Below are 15,290 nucleotides of genomic sequence, written 5' to 3'. Positions count from 1 at the left end.
GTCAGTTGGGGTCAGCTGTCCCAACTGTGACCCCTCCCAGCTTCTTGTGCACGTCCTCACTGGCAGAGCATGGGAAGCTGAAAAGTCCTTGACTTAGTATAAGCACTGCTCAACAACAACTAAAACATCAGTGTGTTATCACATTGTTCTCATGCTAAATCCAAAACACAGCACTATACCAGCTACTAGGAGGAAAATTAACTTCATCCCAGCCGAAACCAAGACACCTAGTTAACTAGAGGTTGCTGAAAAACAGCAGGACCAAGATCACAAATACTTGTTCTTATTACAGCTGAACCTAACTTGCACTTTACATTCACTTTACATTGCACTTTTTTACATGCATTTTTTTATTCAGTAGTTGAAAAATTGGCATGGGGATTGGGGGATCCCTCCAAGGTAAGAAAGCATCTGTGTGTGTATGGCTGCCTTTGTAAATACCTTTTTCTGTAGATATCTGTTGTACATGGATTTAGATATAGATACATTCATAAGTATAATTACGGGTATAGACATTTGGTTAACTTGAAAGCTCCGAAGTGTCGTTTGTCACATTTATGGTAGGAACTTTAACTGCGTTAAATACTTATTCTTTTCCAAAGTGACTTTTTTCTTTTCCCTTTACAAAAAAAATCAAAATGTACTTCATGAAACTATTGTATATGAAGCACTTATTAGCCGTAATTAAATGGACAATATGAATTTACTACGTCTTTAGGACTCTGGCTTGTTCTGGTTTAGAGCAAGATGATTAATGCAAATACATATTACTTGAGATAACCATTTAGCAGCTAATTTAGCCAAATTTATTACAGCAGTTAGAGGTTTTTCATTTTAGCAGACGGAGACAAGGACATGACAAAAGCAGAAGGTGTATATGAATGCACACTGCCCTCTAGTGCACAAAGCTTTATGGGATTAGTGAGAAATGCAGAAGAGAGTAAGTGCTCCAGTAACAATAGTACCCAGATTTTGTACAGCTAGGTTTTCTTTAAAACCATGCTGCTCCCTTCCACTGAAAGATTTGCATTTCATCCCCTTCTCCTGACACTGAAGCATCAGATACAAACCAAATCCGTTTTAACTTGACAATATTTTGGCTGAAGTATTACTTTAAACATCTGTATTTTTAAGCCTTCTTGCTGTGAGCATTTAATAACACCGTTTCACATTACTGATTGCTTTTACTTGTTTCTCTGTTTCCTAGCATTTTTCAAACATCGGTGAGAGCTGTCACTCTTTGGCTCTAACCAAACCATTCTGTGCCTCCCTTAGGCCTCTTTCTCAGTCTGTTGGTGGATTTACTTTGCTCTGCTAGAAAGCAAATTCTCCCAAGGCTTTCCCCCCACTGACCAGTGGAAATTTCGTTCATCTGAGAACTGTAAATTCTGTTTGACAAGATCAAAGAAACAGATGTATAAGTTCAGTGGTTGATATTGCCTGCAATAAGGAGAAATGATCAAAGCAGCAGGGGTAGAGTATCTTCCCAAACCTTTCAAATATCCAGAATCTCAAAGAGGTCTACCTAGGAGCTATGAATAAATCACAGACAAATTTGCCTCTTTTTTTTCCTTTTCTTTTTTTACAGTTTGCCATTGAGTGCATTGAAAATGTCCATACAGCAATAAGTATTCTGTGAACCTAAGAGATTTGTAGTTCTTTTTACTTTTCGTCTTCCACTAGAGTTTCCAAAAACATTAAAATTATACTTTAAAAACTTGTAAAACATACAGCTAGTTATAATGAATTTTAGATCCTGTTTGTCATCTCACTGTCATGCTGCATTAAAACTAAAGGAATCCAAGTATCTTCTGCTCATACTTGTGGCATGTTGTACAATGAAGATCATTTTACCACAGTTTTCACATGCGCTATATTTTGCTTCTGTTTTGTTTGTATTTTTTTGCCAGTGCTGAATAAGGGTCAATGTGTAACAAAGTATTACCGCTGGATGCAGAAGAACGGAGGTTATATCTGGATACAGTCTAGTGCAACCATAGCTGTTAATGCCAAGAACGCAAGTGAGAAGAATATCATCTGGGTCAATTACCTTCTTAGGTAGGTCTTCCAGTCACTTTTCTCACTTGAACTGCTGTCTCTGTTGCTTGTCTCTGTTGGTGAGAGTTTTAGGGAAAAAACAATTGCCTACTGGAGGAAGTTAAGGAGAAGAACTTTTCATATGGTCCACCTCAAAACCAGTGCCATTTGGTTATATTTATTGACATCTGTCATGTCTCAGTATACTGGCATATTCTTGAATTATTATGCTGCTTTAGTCTTCAAATAAACCCTCCACCATTTTATTGCATGCCTCCACTGCCCTGAAATCTACTCAACCTGAGCTCAAAGATAAAAATGATCCACGCCAACTTTCAGTAGTTGTGTTATAAAATCTGGTGTGAAGTGTTGGGCACTGGTTTATTTGGTTATTGAAAATGCATGGAAGCAAACTTCTGGAATGCTACAAAAAGGTCTCTCTGAAAGGTGTTTACCAGTTCACCCCAGAGAGGGGAATTTTCTCAGGAGAAGAACCTTGAACTAATATGTTGCTCCTGTAACCATCAGACAATATTCACACCGAAAAATGCAAAATAAGATTTAAAAATAAACATAGCAGTTAGAACTATTTTAAATAGAAGTAGTAGTAATATCTTGAATTAAAGACTCTTCCCTGAGAAATTCTGTTTTACCAAAGCCCAAGTATTTTTAAAGGACTGGTTTCTGAGCTCAAGGGAAGACCAACAGTCACTGAGAGACAGTGAATTATAAACCTGACCTTTCTGTCTGAAAATACCTTTCAACGCATTCTGTTTTGTGAAAATGTTCAATAAGATTGGGGGATTTTCTGTTTCATTTCAGAGCAGAACAAACAAACAAATAAAACTTGAAACCTTGAGATTGTCATGAAATGCAATTGTCATTTTGTGGCCTGTTCTCCTTTTAAGTTGCTTGTCATGGTTTGTTACATTCCCTTTGATGCCATGAGAGTTCAAAGTGATGTCTAGGGGTTAGATTGTGACTTATTATGCCAAGTCCAGCAAGCCCTGAAGAGACTGTGCCTGCCTAAACTTGCATGTTGAAATACTTTTGATTCCCCTTTCGGGGAAGAGGAGGAAGCAACCCCTGGCAGGAGAGCATTGAGGGATACTGCGGGAAACCTTCCACAGCAGTGGAGTGTTCATTGGGGCTTGCATGTTTCTGTCCTGCTATGGTTGAGCACAGGCATTTCCAAACATATCCTTATCCGGCTACCTTTTTGTCTCTTTTTGCAAGAGTGAGGCAGAACGCAGCATTTCAAGAGGTCAGCTTAAGCCTGGCAATTCTGAACTGAAAATACAGTTTCACTGCCCTAGTTCTAACAGGGCTTCAGAATGTCCAGAAATGTGCTCATATTCTAGCTGGAAAAGTGGTCCATAAGAATTACGAACAGTTGCCTCTGTCCCCTTTGCTGCTTTCCAGACAATAGGTGAACCTAGTCCACAAACGTCCCACAGAATTATTTTCTCTACCAACAGAATATACCTTACAAGAAAAGAAAAGCAGTGTCGTTTTCCCCAAGTCTCCTCCCAGAACTTGATTATTCTGCTGCATTCCCTTCACTGGTCTCTTAGAGAAAGGTTAACTTCTCCACTGAATTTGTATTTTTAATTTAGATTTCTCCTAATACTGGAAAGATCCAAATGTCCAAATAATGTTTTAATGACACATCAAGGCATAATTAGGTCTACTCTTAGCAGGAGTACTGGTCTGTATACATTTCCATGCATTAGAAAGTATGATTCAGCTGTCTGTAAAAGGATAGACTAATTACAGTGACAGGGAGGATTAATGTTGTTCTTGTTCTAGCAACTTGTTATTCACAGTGTGAAAGCCCTCAAACATCTTTTGCTTGAAGGGGGCAAATTTGGGGACTGCCCTGGGATGCAAGCGAATGAAGTCACTTTGTCAGGACAAAACCATAAAGATGATAATCGTAAGAATGGCATTTCAATGTGAACTGTGTGAACTCTGAATTTTCACAGTACACTGTAATAGGCTGAATATGGGTGCGTTGTCATTGTGATAGTGTGTCAGTCACCCCCAGTGCTGCCTCATATTGTTCTACACAGGACTGCAGATTTTCTGCTCTATCACTGGGCTGGACTTTGAACTGCATAGAAATGCTCACCTATTCAAAAATGATTAAAGACTTTGTTTATTTTCAACATTCCTATGCCACTTATGTCTAGCTGTGTCTATTCCCCTGCCTTTGCACAGATCTGGGAAAGGAGCACATTTTAAAAGGTACAAACCAAGAAAAAGCGTAGGGTTTGGTTTTTTCAGTTTCTCTGGTAGTGTAGCTTTTTTACATTGCAGTCATGTTCATTGCTAACAAGTCACAGGTGAGCACCACATGAGCAGATGAAGATATGATTATAATGGGTGTGTTGACAGTTCTTTATCCCTAACATATGCATCTTAACATGCACATGTGCATCTGTCATATAGTTAGAGTGGTTGCTTTTGGTTTCTTGGTGATGTGAATGCATGTGTGCAGTGTTTAAAAAATATATAACCTTTTTTATCTATTTTTTGGCCAAATTCTTTTGAGCAGTGGTCATTTTCTTTAGCCCTAACTGAGCACCTTCTTACTAACTTTATGTATGGTCTGCTTGATTAAAATGTGGAAAACAGGAACGTTGAGAAAACCAGGTATTGAAAGGGCTCTGGCAAGGTTGATAGGGAACATTGTTACAGAGATAACTCTAATAGACATTGCCGGTGGGAGAGAAACAGATTGGAAAAGTTGAAACACCTCTCTGTACTTCCAGGCCCAGTAATGGGATCGAAATCGAGATATTTTGTTGTTGGATGATTACACAGTGTAGCTTCACTGCTACATATCACACAAGCCATGGTGTCCCACTTCAGTAAGAATGCTTTGATAGCTTTAAAACTTCACTAGAATCAAACGAGTTTTAGTACCTGGTCAATATAAGTATTTGACAGCGGTATTAAAATAAACCTTCATAAAATCTCTGCTGTGAAGCTCTGAGCAGCCAAAAATGTTTCCATGTTTGCTCTGCTATTCTTCCTATTTATGTTCTTTGTTCCTGAACTTTGGTATGAAAAGAGGGAAAAACCATGAAACTGCAAATCATCCAATTGTGTTTATATTTGCTGTCTCCTCTTCAGTAACCCAGAGTACAAGGACACTCCAATGGATATTGCACAACTTCCTCATCTGCCAGAGAAAACCTCAGAATCCTCGGAAACCTCTGACTCTGAATCGGACTCAAAGGACAACTCAGGTAACACACATGGTGTGCCTTTACGCCTACAAAAGGTTCATATCATGAGAGCCACGTGGTTGGCTTTCCAGTTGCTTTTACTTCTCAAAGATTGTTCCATTATAAGAAAAAAAAAAATCCTGTAAAATTAGATTGAAAAACACTAGCAAAATCTTTTGATGACCTCATCATTTCCACAGTATCTCCATTTCCTCAGTATTTCTCTTCACTGTGTGCGTGCATCCTTGCCTACACGGCACTGAACTAAATATTTGATTTCCCAGCTAAGCTTCATGAACAGGTATTGTGCCTTGTGCAGAGGACCTGGGATTGTAACTGTTGAATACAATTCTAGTTCTTATCTTTCCAGAGTAGGCATATTTTCTGAAGATAAGTCTCTACTGTCAATCTTTATGACACTTTTTCCTGTACAAATACATTTTTGAAGAGTCTCGCTAGGGGGCAGTGAAGATTGCAAAATTTGAGAGTTTTCTTGGGTTAAAAGAATTATATTTTATTAGAAGATACGGGTTCAAGCACTTGTTTCGAAGCTCTGTAAGTCTGGGACTTCGGCTGTTTTTTAAAAGCTAAATGTACTTGTCAAACTCAATGTGTAAATTAGTCCTACAGATGGTCCAGTGCACAGATGGTTCACACATTCCCCATTAGTTTTAAAAGTGGTTACCTAGGCACAGGTACAGATCATCTGGCTTTGAAAGGAGCATGGTTTCCTGTGGCCCAAGAACTAAGGATGTTACTCTGCTGTAGTATACGGTACATATATATGATTCTTCTCTCGTGTCTATGATAACAACCAAAAAAAATCTGGAGAAAATGGATCACAGTGACATAAATCAAGCAAAAGCAAGAAGAGGATCAGGCCTTACTGTTATATGATATGGCTGTTCTCTTTCATCTTTTGCCTTTATTTGTTCTCCTTTGACAGCTTGGTTTGATGGTTTAAGTCAACATTAGGCACACATACAGGCTTGTTGCCCACCATCATTGGGAATCTCTTCACCCATTCCTAGTGCTTCCTTTATGCTGTCTTGTTCCTAAATAGCCAAATAACACACATGTGGAGAACAGTTTGCATTTCCCATGTGCACTGTAAGTTTCTCCACGTGAGAAGTGCGTGTTCATTCATGACTCCTAAGGCTGATGCAGAGCAAGAGAGCATTCTTCAAAGGTGCACAGATGAGTACATCTCAGAAGGAAATATTTGGGAGTCTTGGAAGACTGCAGAGGCAGGGGGTTGTTTCTTACAAAAGAATTAAATAGAAATGCCAAAGGACCTGAAATCGGAACAGCATCTTGGATGAAACCAACAAGTTCAGTTCAAACTCTGATAAAATCCCAGGCAACTTTGTGTAGCTTTAGATTACATCACCCTAAACCCACTCTTGACCAGCTAGAAACCATGGCCTTACAAGAAAGCATCTTAAAAAAAAGAAAAAGAATTGTAGGAGAAATTCAACCCTAGGTGGAACAAAAAGCTGGATGGAATTTAGGGGTTTGTGGCTGTTACTTTGCTTCTGTGGGTTTTATTTTTCAAAAGGAAGGATCTCTCTGCTGCTGGTGACTCAAGCAAAAGTCCCACTAAGTGACTTGTGAAGTGCATTGCCCTGAATCCTCAGGCAGCTTCCCTGTCAAGCCCACCTTCTCCAGCACTTCTGGGAAACTGTTTGGTATTGACACTGCTCCAGGAGTAACCAATCTTTAGAGTAAAACTGGCCCTTCCCCTCTGCCCCTAAAATGAGTATATTGAAAAGGGTAGTATTTGGCTCTGATGGGTGAAAAAACATCTTTTATGTCCCAACAAAAGATTTCTGGCTGGTCTGTAAAAGACAGGGTTTCCTGAAGCCTTTTATGACCCTTTCAAACATAGTATGATAATGGAGAGTATTCATTCTCAAAGCTGCTTTGGCTGTCTGAGTCCAGTGGGCTAGAGTGTTTGTCTCATCTGTATTAGAATTAGGTAAAAGTCTAAAACACAACTAAATGAATTCAGGAAAGAAGAATGACAGCTTCTCAGTGCTGTAACTGGGCTATTTTCAATGGCCCTTAGATGATTTGGATCAATCAAGAATTTAATTCAGTGCCTGAATTTTTTTTTCTGGTTTTTTTTTTATTTGTTGCCCTTCAGGGGAATATGAAAAGACAGTCTAGCAACGTAACAAAATTGTTATAACTGGTTTATTCATTCAGATTTATACATGTATGACCTGCTTCTCCTCTCACACGGGAGGAAATCAGCAGTAATTCCACTGAAGTCAGAGACACTATGCCACTTTGAAAGTGAGAGGAAAACAAGATGAGAGGACTAGAATCTTCATTAGTATATAGTGCTACACCTGGATGCCTGCCCACTGTAGGAGAACACAGATGTGAAATAACAATCACCAGAACATAACGGTCATAATGGGATTGTTCACTGACTCCTCTTTGGATGACGCAGCTACAATGCCGTTGTGCTCACAGTTGTCAAAATGATTCTTGTCCAGCAAGCAGATGAAAAGGCCCCCCTCAATCAAGGCGCAGGCCATATAGCATAGACTTTTAGTGCATTAACAATCCTGTGTTAGAGAGATTCATGGTGATCAAAACTCTCCCAACACAACGTTGCAAAAAAATTGTGGCTCTACAAAAGAGATCGCCTTTTGCCAAAAAAGTTTACAGCAATCAAATCTCATTGGTAGGTAGAAATCTGGACTTGGGGTATAATATTATGTTCCTGTTGCTAATGGCTTCTTTCACTTTCCTTTTGCTCCAGAGGACAATGAGAATTCAAAGTCAGATGAGAAAGGAAACCAGTCAGAAAACAGTGAAGACCCTGAATCCGACAGGAAAAAGTCAGGAAATCAGTCAGATAATGAAATGAACTGTAATGATGATGGGAACAGCTCCAGCAACCAGGACAGCAGGGACAGTGATGACAGCTTTGAAAACTCTGACTTCGAGAATCAAAAGGCCCCTGAGGACAGTTTTGGCACTCTTGGCTCTATGCAGATCAAGGTGGAGCGCTATGTTGAGAGTGAGTCAGACTTGCGATTGCAGAACTGTGAATCACTGACCTCGGACAGTGCCAAGGACTCAGACAGTGCAGGGGAAGTAAATGCCCAGTCTTCCAGCAAACATCAAAAGAGGAAGAAGAGGAGAAAAAAGCAAAAGGGAGGCAGCATGACCCGGAGAAGGCTGTCAAGCACCTCAAGTCCAAATGGACTTGACTCAGCTTTGGTGGACCAGCCCCAGCTGCTCTCGTCACCAAACAGTGCCTCAGTGCTCAAAATTAAAACAGAAATCTCAGAACCTATCAATTTTGATAATGATAGCAGTATTTGGAATTACCCACCCAACAGGGAAATCTCAAGGAATGAATCACCCTACAGTATGACCAAGCCCCCCAGCTCCGAGCACTTCCCTTCCCCCCAAGCCAGCAGTAGTTTACATGTCTCCATTCCAGACTCCGTTCTCACCCCGCCAGGGACTGAAAATACTGCCAGCCGTAAAACTCAGTTCAGCACCTCATCCAACTCGGCCTTGGCTCCTGTGTCCTCTGACCCTTTGTCACCCCCACTTTCAGCATCTCCACGGGACAAACATCCAGGAGGTCCCACAACTTCCAACTCTTTGTTGTACACTGGGGATCTGGAAGCCCTTCAGAGGTTACAAGCAGGCAATGTGGTGCTTCCTTTGGTTCACAGGGTAACGGGAACCCTTGCTGCGACCAGCACTGCTGCTCAGAGGGTCTACACCACTGGCACTATTCGGTATGCTCCAGCTGAAGTTACTTTAGCCATGCAGGGCAACCTCCTCCCCAACACCCATGCTGTTAACTTTGTTGATGTTAACAGCCCCAGCTTTGGGCTGGATCCTAAAACACCGATGGAAATGCTCTACCACCACGTTCACCGACTCAATATGTCGGGACCGTTTGGAAGTGCTGTGAGCGGGGCCAGTCTGACCCAAATGCCTGCAGGGAATGTGTTCACAACTGCCGAAGGACTTTTTTCCACTCTTCCATTTCCTGTGTACAGCAATGGCATTCACACTACACAGACTCTGGAACGGAAAGAGGATTGAAATATGACCACATACTGTGTTCAGTGTTATACTCTGAGGCATAGACTATGTTTTAATTTAGACCTTTAATTCTAGCACTTTGAATTTGAGCAGGTCAGCTTATTCTCTCAATATGATGGCCCCCATTTCATTCCCTTTCTCTTTAACTTGACTTATTCTTTAATGTAAAGATATTTTTTTATTTTTGCCTTCAGAGAGTCGAAGTACCAGTTGCCTGCCATTTTGTCTTCTTCTAAGATGTGTGTTTTTTCCTTTGCATCTTTATTAAGATGCCTTTAATATGTGTATGCCTCTGCCATAGAATACTCAGTGTTGTGGTAAAGAGATTTTAAAGTGACAACCATTGGTTTTACTTCAAAATGATCTTGATATGATCAAGATTAAAAGAGACAAGCATAAACAATGTGCCCTGTTTGACTAAGTCAAATGAAAAGGGGTTTTTGTTCCTAATTCCTTTAAAAATAGGGGATAGTATTTTAGAATTTTATGCAGAGTTTAATTCTCTTTTTATGGTTAAGATTTTCTTACTTGCACATAAAATAATTTGGGTTCTTAAAAAGTTAATTTCTGGCCTGTGACTAGAATGTTAAAAAGTTGGACTAAATGTTAATTACTGAAACTTTAACTTAATTTCTAAAACCATGGTGCTATCATTTATTAATCTGTAATGTCTTCATACAATATGCAGCTTGTGGGCTGGGTTTTTTGAAAAGAATGTGTTCCGTACTGGTTTATAGTCGGGTGCTGCAGTCTCCTTGGTTAGTTAAGACAAAAGCCCTCATTAACATTTGCTGCAGGACTTAAAATTTTTTACCTCCAAACTAACAAGCATAGCCTCACATCAAATTTAAATGGGTCAGGAAGCCTTTTTCAAAAAGTGCTTAAAAACAAAAAACTCAATTTAATTGACGCGAGGAGCAGTTTCTTAGGTGCATATTGTTTTGCTTTATTTTTTTCTCAGTGTAACTGAGGCTAATTTTACAACGTCAAATAACACTTCGGAGTAAAAAAAAAAAAACAGAAGAACTATTTAACATGTTTTGTTTTTCATTTAATATTATAGAGGGAAGGTTGTAAATTTCCTTTTGTTCTTTGATTTGGGTATTTTTTGTTGTTTTTTTCCTTATTTCTAGTGTTGAAACCAATATGTTTTAAAACTAAAGAATGGGTTAATAAGCTTGAAATAGATAACTACAACTGAAAACTGCACATTAAGTAAAAGAAAAGAAATCTCCTATTTTGTCTTTGTTGCCAGAAATCACAGTGTAGTGTCAAACACTCCAAATGACTGTCAAATATAAATTCTTCTTCCACTCCATCTTTGGCAGCTGTTTGTTAAGGCATCTAATAACAGATGTGAGAACTGTAATGTGTACAATGTGTAAGTGTCCTTGGCTGTCAGTCCCATTGCAGTTTCAATGTGTGTTACTATATGCAGTATATACTAAGCTAATGTAGTTGTTTTGTCCTTTGTCTTCTCTGTGCTTTATCTCTAGTCCGGAGTGGTAAAGTCCCATTCCTGCAGTCCTAGTGAACCAGTGATTCTTGGGGGTTAGTGGTTTTTGTGTGGTGGCCTTCCTCTGTAATGTCACCTTATGCTGCTTCCACTGTCTGTATACCTTTTAATTTCTGCTGTTGCTTTGCTGTTGTGTATTCTCAAACCTCTCTCTCCCCCTTCCTCTCTCCCCTCCTCTCCACGCCTCTCCTCTCTCTCTTTCTCTCGCTCTCTCGTTCTCTCTTCTTCACTCTCAGAGATAAAAGACTCTTAACTAGCTCAAGGTTAATGGAGCCATTTTTCCCACAGAGGAATTCTGGGTATGACTTACTCTTCCAGTGTACCCCACAATGCACTACAGAGTAATGCTCAGATATATTAAGCAAATTGATGCCATATAGCCTCAGTTGTTAACATTCCCAGAGTCCCTTGTGCTCAAACTGTAAGCAGAGGGTGCATTTCTTTGGTTTTCTCCCAGGTAGGCTGGCGGAGTAATACGTAGAGCAATTACCAGTGAGGTATGAAATGCTTTCAAAGGTCAACCAGCATTGTTTAAAAAGGAAACTGAGCTTAGAATTGTCATATATATTTGCTTACGTGTGCAATGCTAATATATTAACTCAGCTGTCCTTTGAATTTTTGATTCGAGTCGAGTCAATTCCTGCGGTAGTTTTGAATTTGAGAAGTAGGTCCAAGCCACAGCGGAGTAATAGCGAAAAAGGAATTGGACGCCACAAATTTAATTAATGAGCTTTTAAAGGAAGGATTTAAGTAGGTCTAAAAAAGGCGAGATTGGGAAAGTCAAAGTTTAATTTTGGAAGCTCTACTCTAGCTATGGAACAATCAAAGGAGTGCACCTATCAGCTACAAAGAACAGCTAGACAGCTGTTGTTGTTTTGTTTTTTTTTTTTATAAATGTTTCTGTGTTGTGTCAAAATGATTTCTGGTGATTTAAACTAACAGATAATCACAGCTGCTGTCTAAATCCATAGTGTTTAAAATTACAAAATGAAAAAAAAACTTCATTACCTGTGAAGACTGTGTCTGTGTTTTTAACTATTTCTTGTACAAATATATGAAATCTTTTATGAGGAGACTGGTGCCAAGTAGCTGAATAATGGGGAAAGGGATTCTGTTCGTATAAATCTTAGCAGTGTTACCAACTCTACAATATAAAAAAAAATTAAAATGTTAAAAAGTGACAGCTATGGTACATTTATTTTGTGTTAAGCTAACCGAATCTAACTTCTTGAGTGCCTGGCTTATTTGAAACATTTTTTTCATTGATCATTGATAATGCTGCAAATCAGAAATGTACATACTTCATTTACAACAGGGTTCTTTTTATACTTTTGTAGATTCTCATACATGTCATACATGGTTGTCTTTATGTAACTTAATTTTTTTTCATCCCGCAGGTGCCATTTTCATAATAAACTTCTCTTGGATTTGTTACTATCTGGCATCATTTCTTTTACATATAACCATCCTGACTAATGAATGCTGGTAGTATTTGTTTGAGCAGGTATTTTTTAATTGTTTTGTTTAAAAAAAAAAAAAAAACAAAAAAAAAACCAAGAAAAAATAACCAAAAATCAAAGAGGATAAAGCTAGATTTTATTAACACTTGTGAAATGAAGAAAAGAAGCTGTCAAGATGTAGGTTGAGAATGCTAATCCAAATACTACAACAAACTTGCCACCATCCTAAATTCTCAGCTACCCCAACTCATTGTCATATTGAGCATTTTTATGCACATTATCAAAGCTGAATAATGGAACTGCAACATTAACCACTACAGAAAGTGTGCATTTTTTCTTGATTAATGCACACTGGAAGAGGTCAGCTTTTGTACATTAATCATTTAAAATGCACTTTATATTTTCATTTTTGTACTCTACAATGTTACAGTGAAACTCTTCAGTCACATTATATCCTACCTAGACTGCTGATGCTTTTAAATGCGTACTTTCTTTCCCCGGACTGGCAACATGTAAGTTGTTGGTGTCGTGTGGCTAGACTTTCTGCCTGACAAACTGAGGACAGAGACATTTACCAGCATAGAAAAGACAAGGCAAAAAGCCTTGACCTCACAACTGAAGGGAAAAAAAATACCTCAAGTACAGTTTTGGTTACGCAGACATCCACACACAGTGGTTGACCCTAAAAAGGGAACAGCCATTGGCAATTATGCCTGCATAAGTTCTGAAAAAAGGCCCGGAGCAAGTGTGTTTGGTCTCTGCTGTGGAAAAGCAGGGAGAAGCTACACTACAGGAGATGCCGCCCCAGGTACCCATCGCTCTGTGCTGACTCCGACGGTGGCTGCTGCACGCACAAGGAGGGGCTGGGTCGTGGCAGGTTGGGGAGTGGGAGCTCACGCGGTCTCTGCGTTTCTCCTTCATTCATTGGCTTTCTTTACGGTGCCTCCCCCACCTGCGCCAAAGATTTCCAGATTTTTCCATATTTTATTTTGTTATTGCTGAGTATGCAATCTCTAAGAACTCAAATTTTGGGCATGTAAAATCAAGACAGTGTCACCCATAGCCAAAATCTGTAAGCAACTTTGAGTGCCCAAATCTTTTCTCCTCTGTATGTCCACTTAGAAATTAAAACTATTGGGCTAGTCATTCTGGATCAGATTTTGGTTGCTTTATTAATGCTGAGTAAAACTGTCTAATCAGTTGCACAGTTTTCAGCATATCTTTTTACAGCAAAGGATACACTCAGCTGAAGTAAGAGTATGTGAATCTGGCTTGCTGGGCTGATAAAACAAAAAACCCACAAAAAATGTATGCACAGTTCTAGCTCGGTGAGCCAGCCCAATGGCTTCACAGCCTGAAGTCTGGCTCTTTGAGTTTCCGAGCAGTTCAGGATTCCCGCTTCCCAGACTCCAAGCACTGAGTTTGATATGTCTCCAGCTTGCAGGGGGGTAGGAAGGAGCAGAGGTTAGCAGTGCTGCTTTCAGGTCTGCTCACATGTTCCAGTTGGCAATGCATCTTGTTTATGAGGTAGCTAAGGGTATGGATGCCAACCGAGAGGAAAACGGAATTTAAATGGAGATTGGAAGAATGACTAGAATAAAGCTTAATGGAAGAATAACATGCCCGTTCCAAAAAAGTGTTAACCAATATTAACTAAAGCCACTAATCCCAAGAAGGGGCTTGAGGGGGGCGTTTCCAAGCTCTTATAAAGGCTTTTTAAACCTCAACCATACTGCCTATACATTGCATCAGAGCACAGAGTTGATGGTCAAAGTGAATAGACTGCTCTAAGACTTCCAGCTGAATGAGAAAATTCGTGCATTAAAGAACATTTGGAAAGGCTGTTTCGTGGGGTTTTTTTGTAGTGATGCTGTTGCATCGATATAGCTCTAGGGAATGGATTTTGTAAGTTACTATTTGTAGCAATTTTAAGAAACAAAACTGCTTGAAAGAGTTGAATCCTTTGAAAAGGGTTCTTTGGGGTTGGTCTAGTTGCTATTTTTATAATATTTGGAGGAAAAACTGTTTGCCATGCAGGAGGTTGGGCAAACTTTGTCAAGCCATTTCATCAAAGAAAAGAGTTGCAAGGGGAAAAGGGCTCTTTCAAAGTGTCATGACTCTGAAAAGTTACAGTGATAGAAAAATGTTTCAGGACTACTTAGATAACTAGCTCTGACAGCTTGCACTGGTGCTATCGCAAGGTAGTCATGTCACTGGAGTAACTGTGATGCCCCTGACAGCACATTTATTGTTATGATTCTAGGAGCTCCATTAGTTTAAATGTGTCAGTGCTTTCAGAGGCATTTGCATGGTATTTTTCCTTCTTGCCATTGTAATTTCTTTATTTTCATTTTAGGGCTGGGGGCGGAGGGTGGAAAGGCTGGGTGTGCATTGTCAACTAATTTAATGAACTGTCATCTATCCAGCGAGTTTACTGGGGAGCCTGCAGAAATGTGAACAAATGGGATGTCACCAGAGCCATGGAAACTCAGGTAAGATCAAACCATTTATAAAGCATGCACATGCATGCACACAGACACACAGATCTGCTACCTCTGAAAGCCAGTTGGGCTTTCAGACTGGGCAGGGTAGTACCTATGTATATATGCATAATAAAGGTCCTTTCTTCCCCTCTTCCACCTATTCCTTCATCTTTTCATCAGAGGGAGAGAGTACTGGAAGCTATTATTCTCTCTCTCAGCATAAGTAGTTTTTATATAGTGTATGAAAAGGTATATTTTACTGGCTGAAATAACACCCCAGTGATTCCTCTAATAGCTTTGAAATTTCCAAATAGCACTCAAGACCCAATTTTCATAAAACATATCCAATCACATCAACACTTTCTTTCACCAAATCAAACAGGATCTTTCTGAAAGCAATAGGACTCAAGTCAAGGATGCAGAGTTCTGCTTTTAATTGACCTGAATCAGGACAGCTATTCTCCACTACAGTTTTTTT

The 15,290-nt window shown here is 39.5% G+C and overlaps 1 protein-coding gene across 1 annotated transcript; it reads left to right on the top strand.

The window, feature by feature from the left end:
• The first annotated feature begins 374 nt into the window (after nucleotides 1–374).
• NPAS3 (neuronal PAS domain protein 3) lies at nucleotides 375–12,286 on the top strand. The gene is made up of 4 exons (XM_009584346.1): nucleotides 375–399; nucleotides 1,911–2,058; nucleotides 5,176–5,291; nucleotides 8,044–12,286. Exons 1-4 carry the CDS (start codon nucleotides 375–377, stop codon nucleotides 9,351–9,353), a joined length of 1,599 nt encoding a protein of 532 aa, XP_009582641.1. The 3' UTR covers nucleotides 9,354–12,286.
• The last annotated feature ends 3,004 nt before the right edge of the window (nucleotides 12,287–15,290 follow it).

This window comes from Fulmarus glacialis, unplaced genomic scaffold, assembly GCF_000690835.1.
Source record: "Fulmarus glacialis isolate BGI_N327 unplaced genomic scaffold, ASM69083v1 scaffold34918, whole genome shotgun sequence".
NCBI lineage: Eukaryota > Metazoa > Chordata > Aves > Procellariiformes > Procellariidae > Fulmarus > Fulmarus glacialis.
The sequence above is the reverse complement of the archived record's forward strand: the minus strand, read 5'-3'. Positions and strand labels throughout refer to the sequence as shown.

Coding starts and splice junctions, on each gene's coding strand:
- NPAS3 (XM_009584346.1), top strand. CDS start 375: ATGGGGATTGGGGGATCCCTCCAAG. Junction 400..1,910: donor GATTGGGGGATCCCTCCAAG/GTAAGAAAGCAT, acceptor TTTTTTTGCCAG/TGCTGAATAAGGGTCAATGT. Junction 2,059..5,175: donor TGGGTCAATTACCTTCTTAG/GTAGGTCTTCCA, acceptor TCTCCTCTTCAG/TAACCCAGAGTACAAGGACA.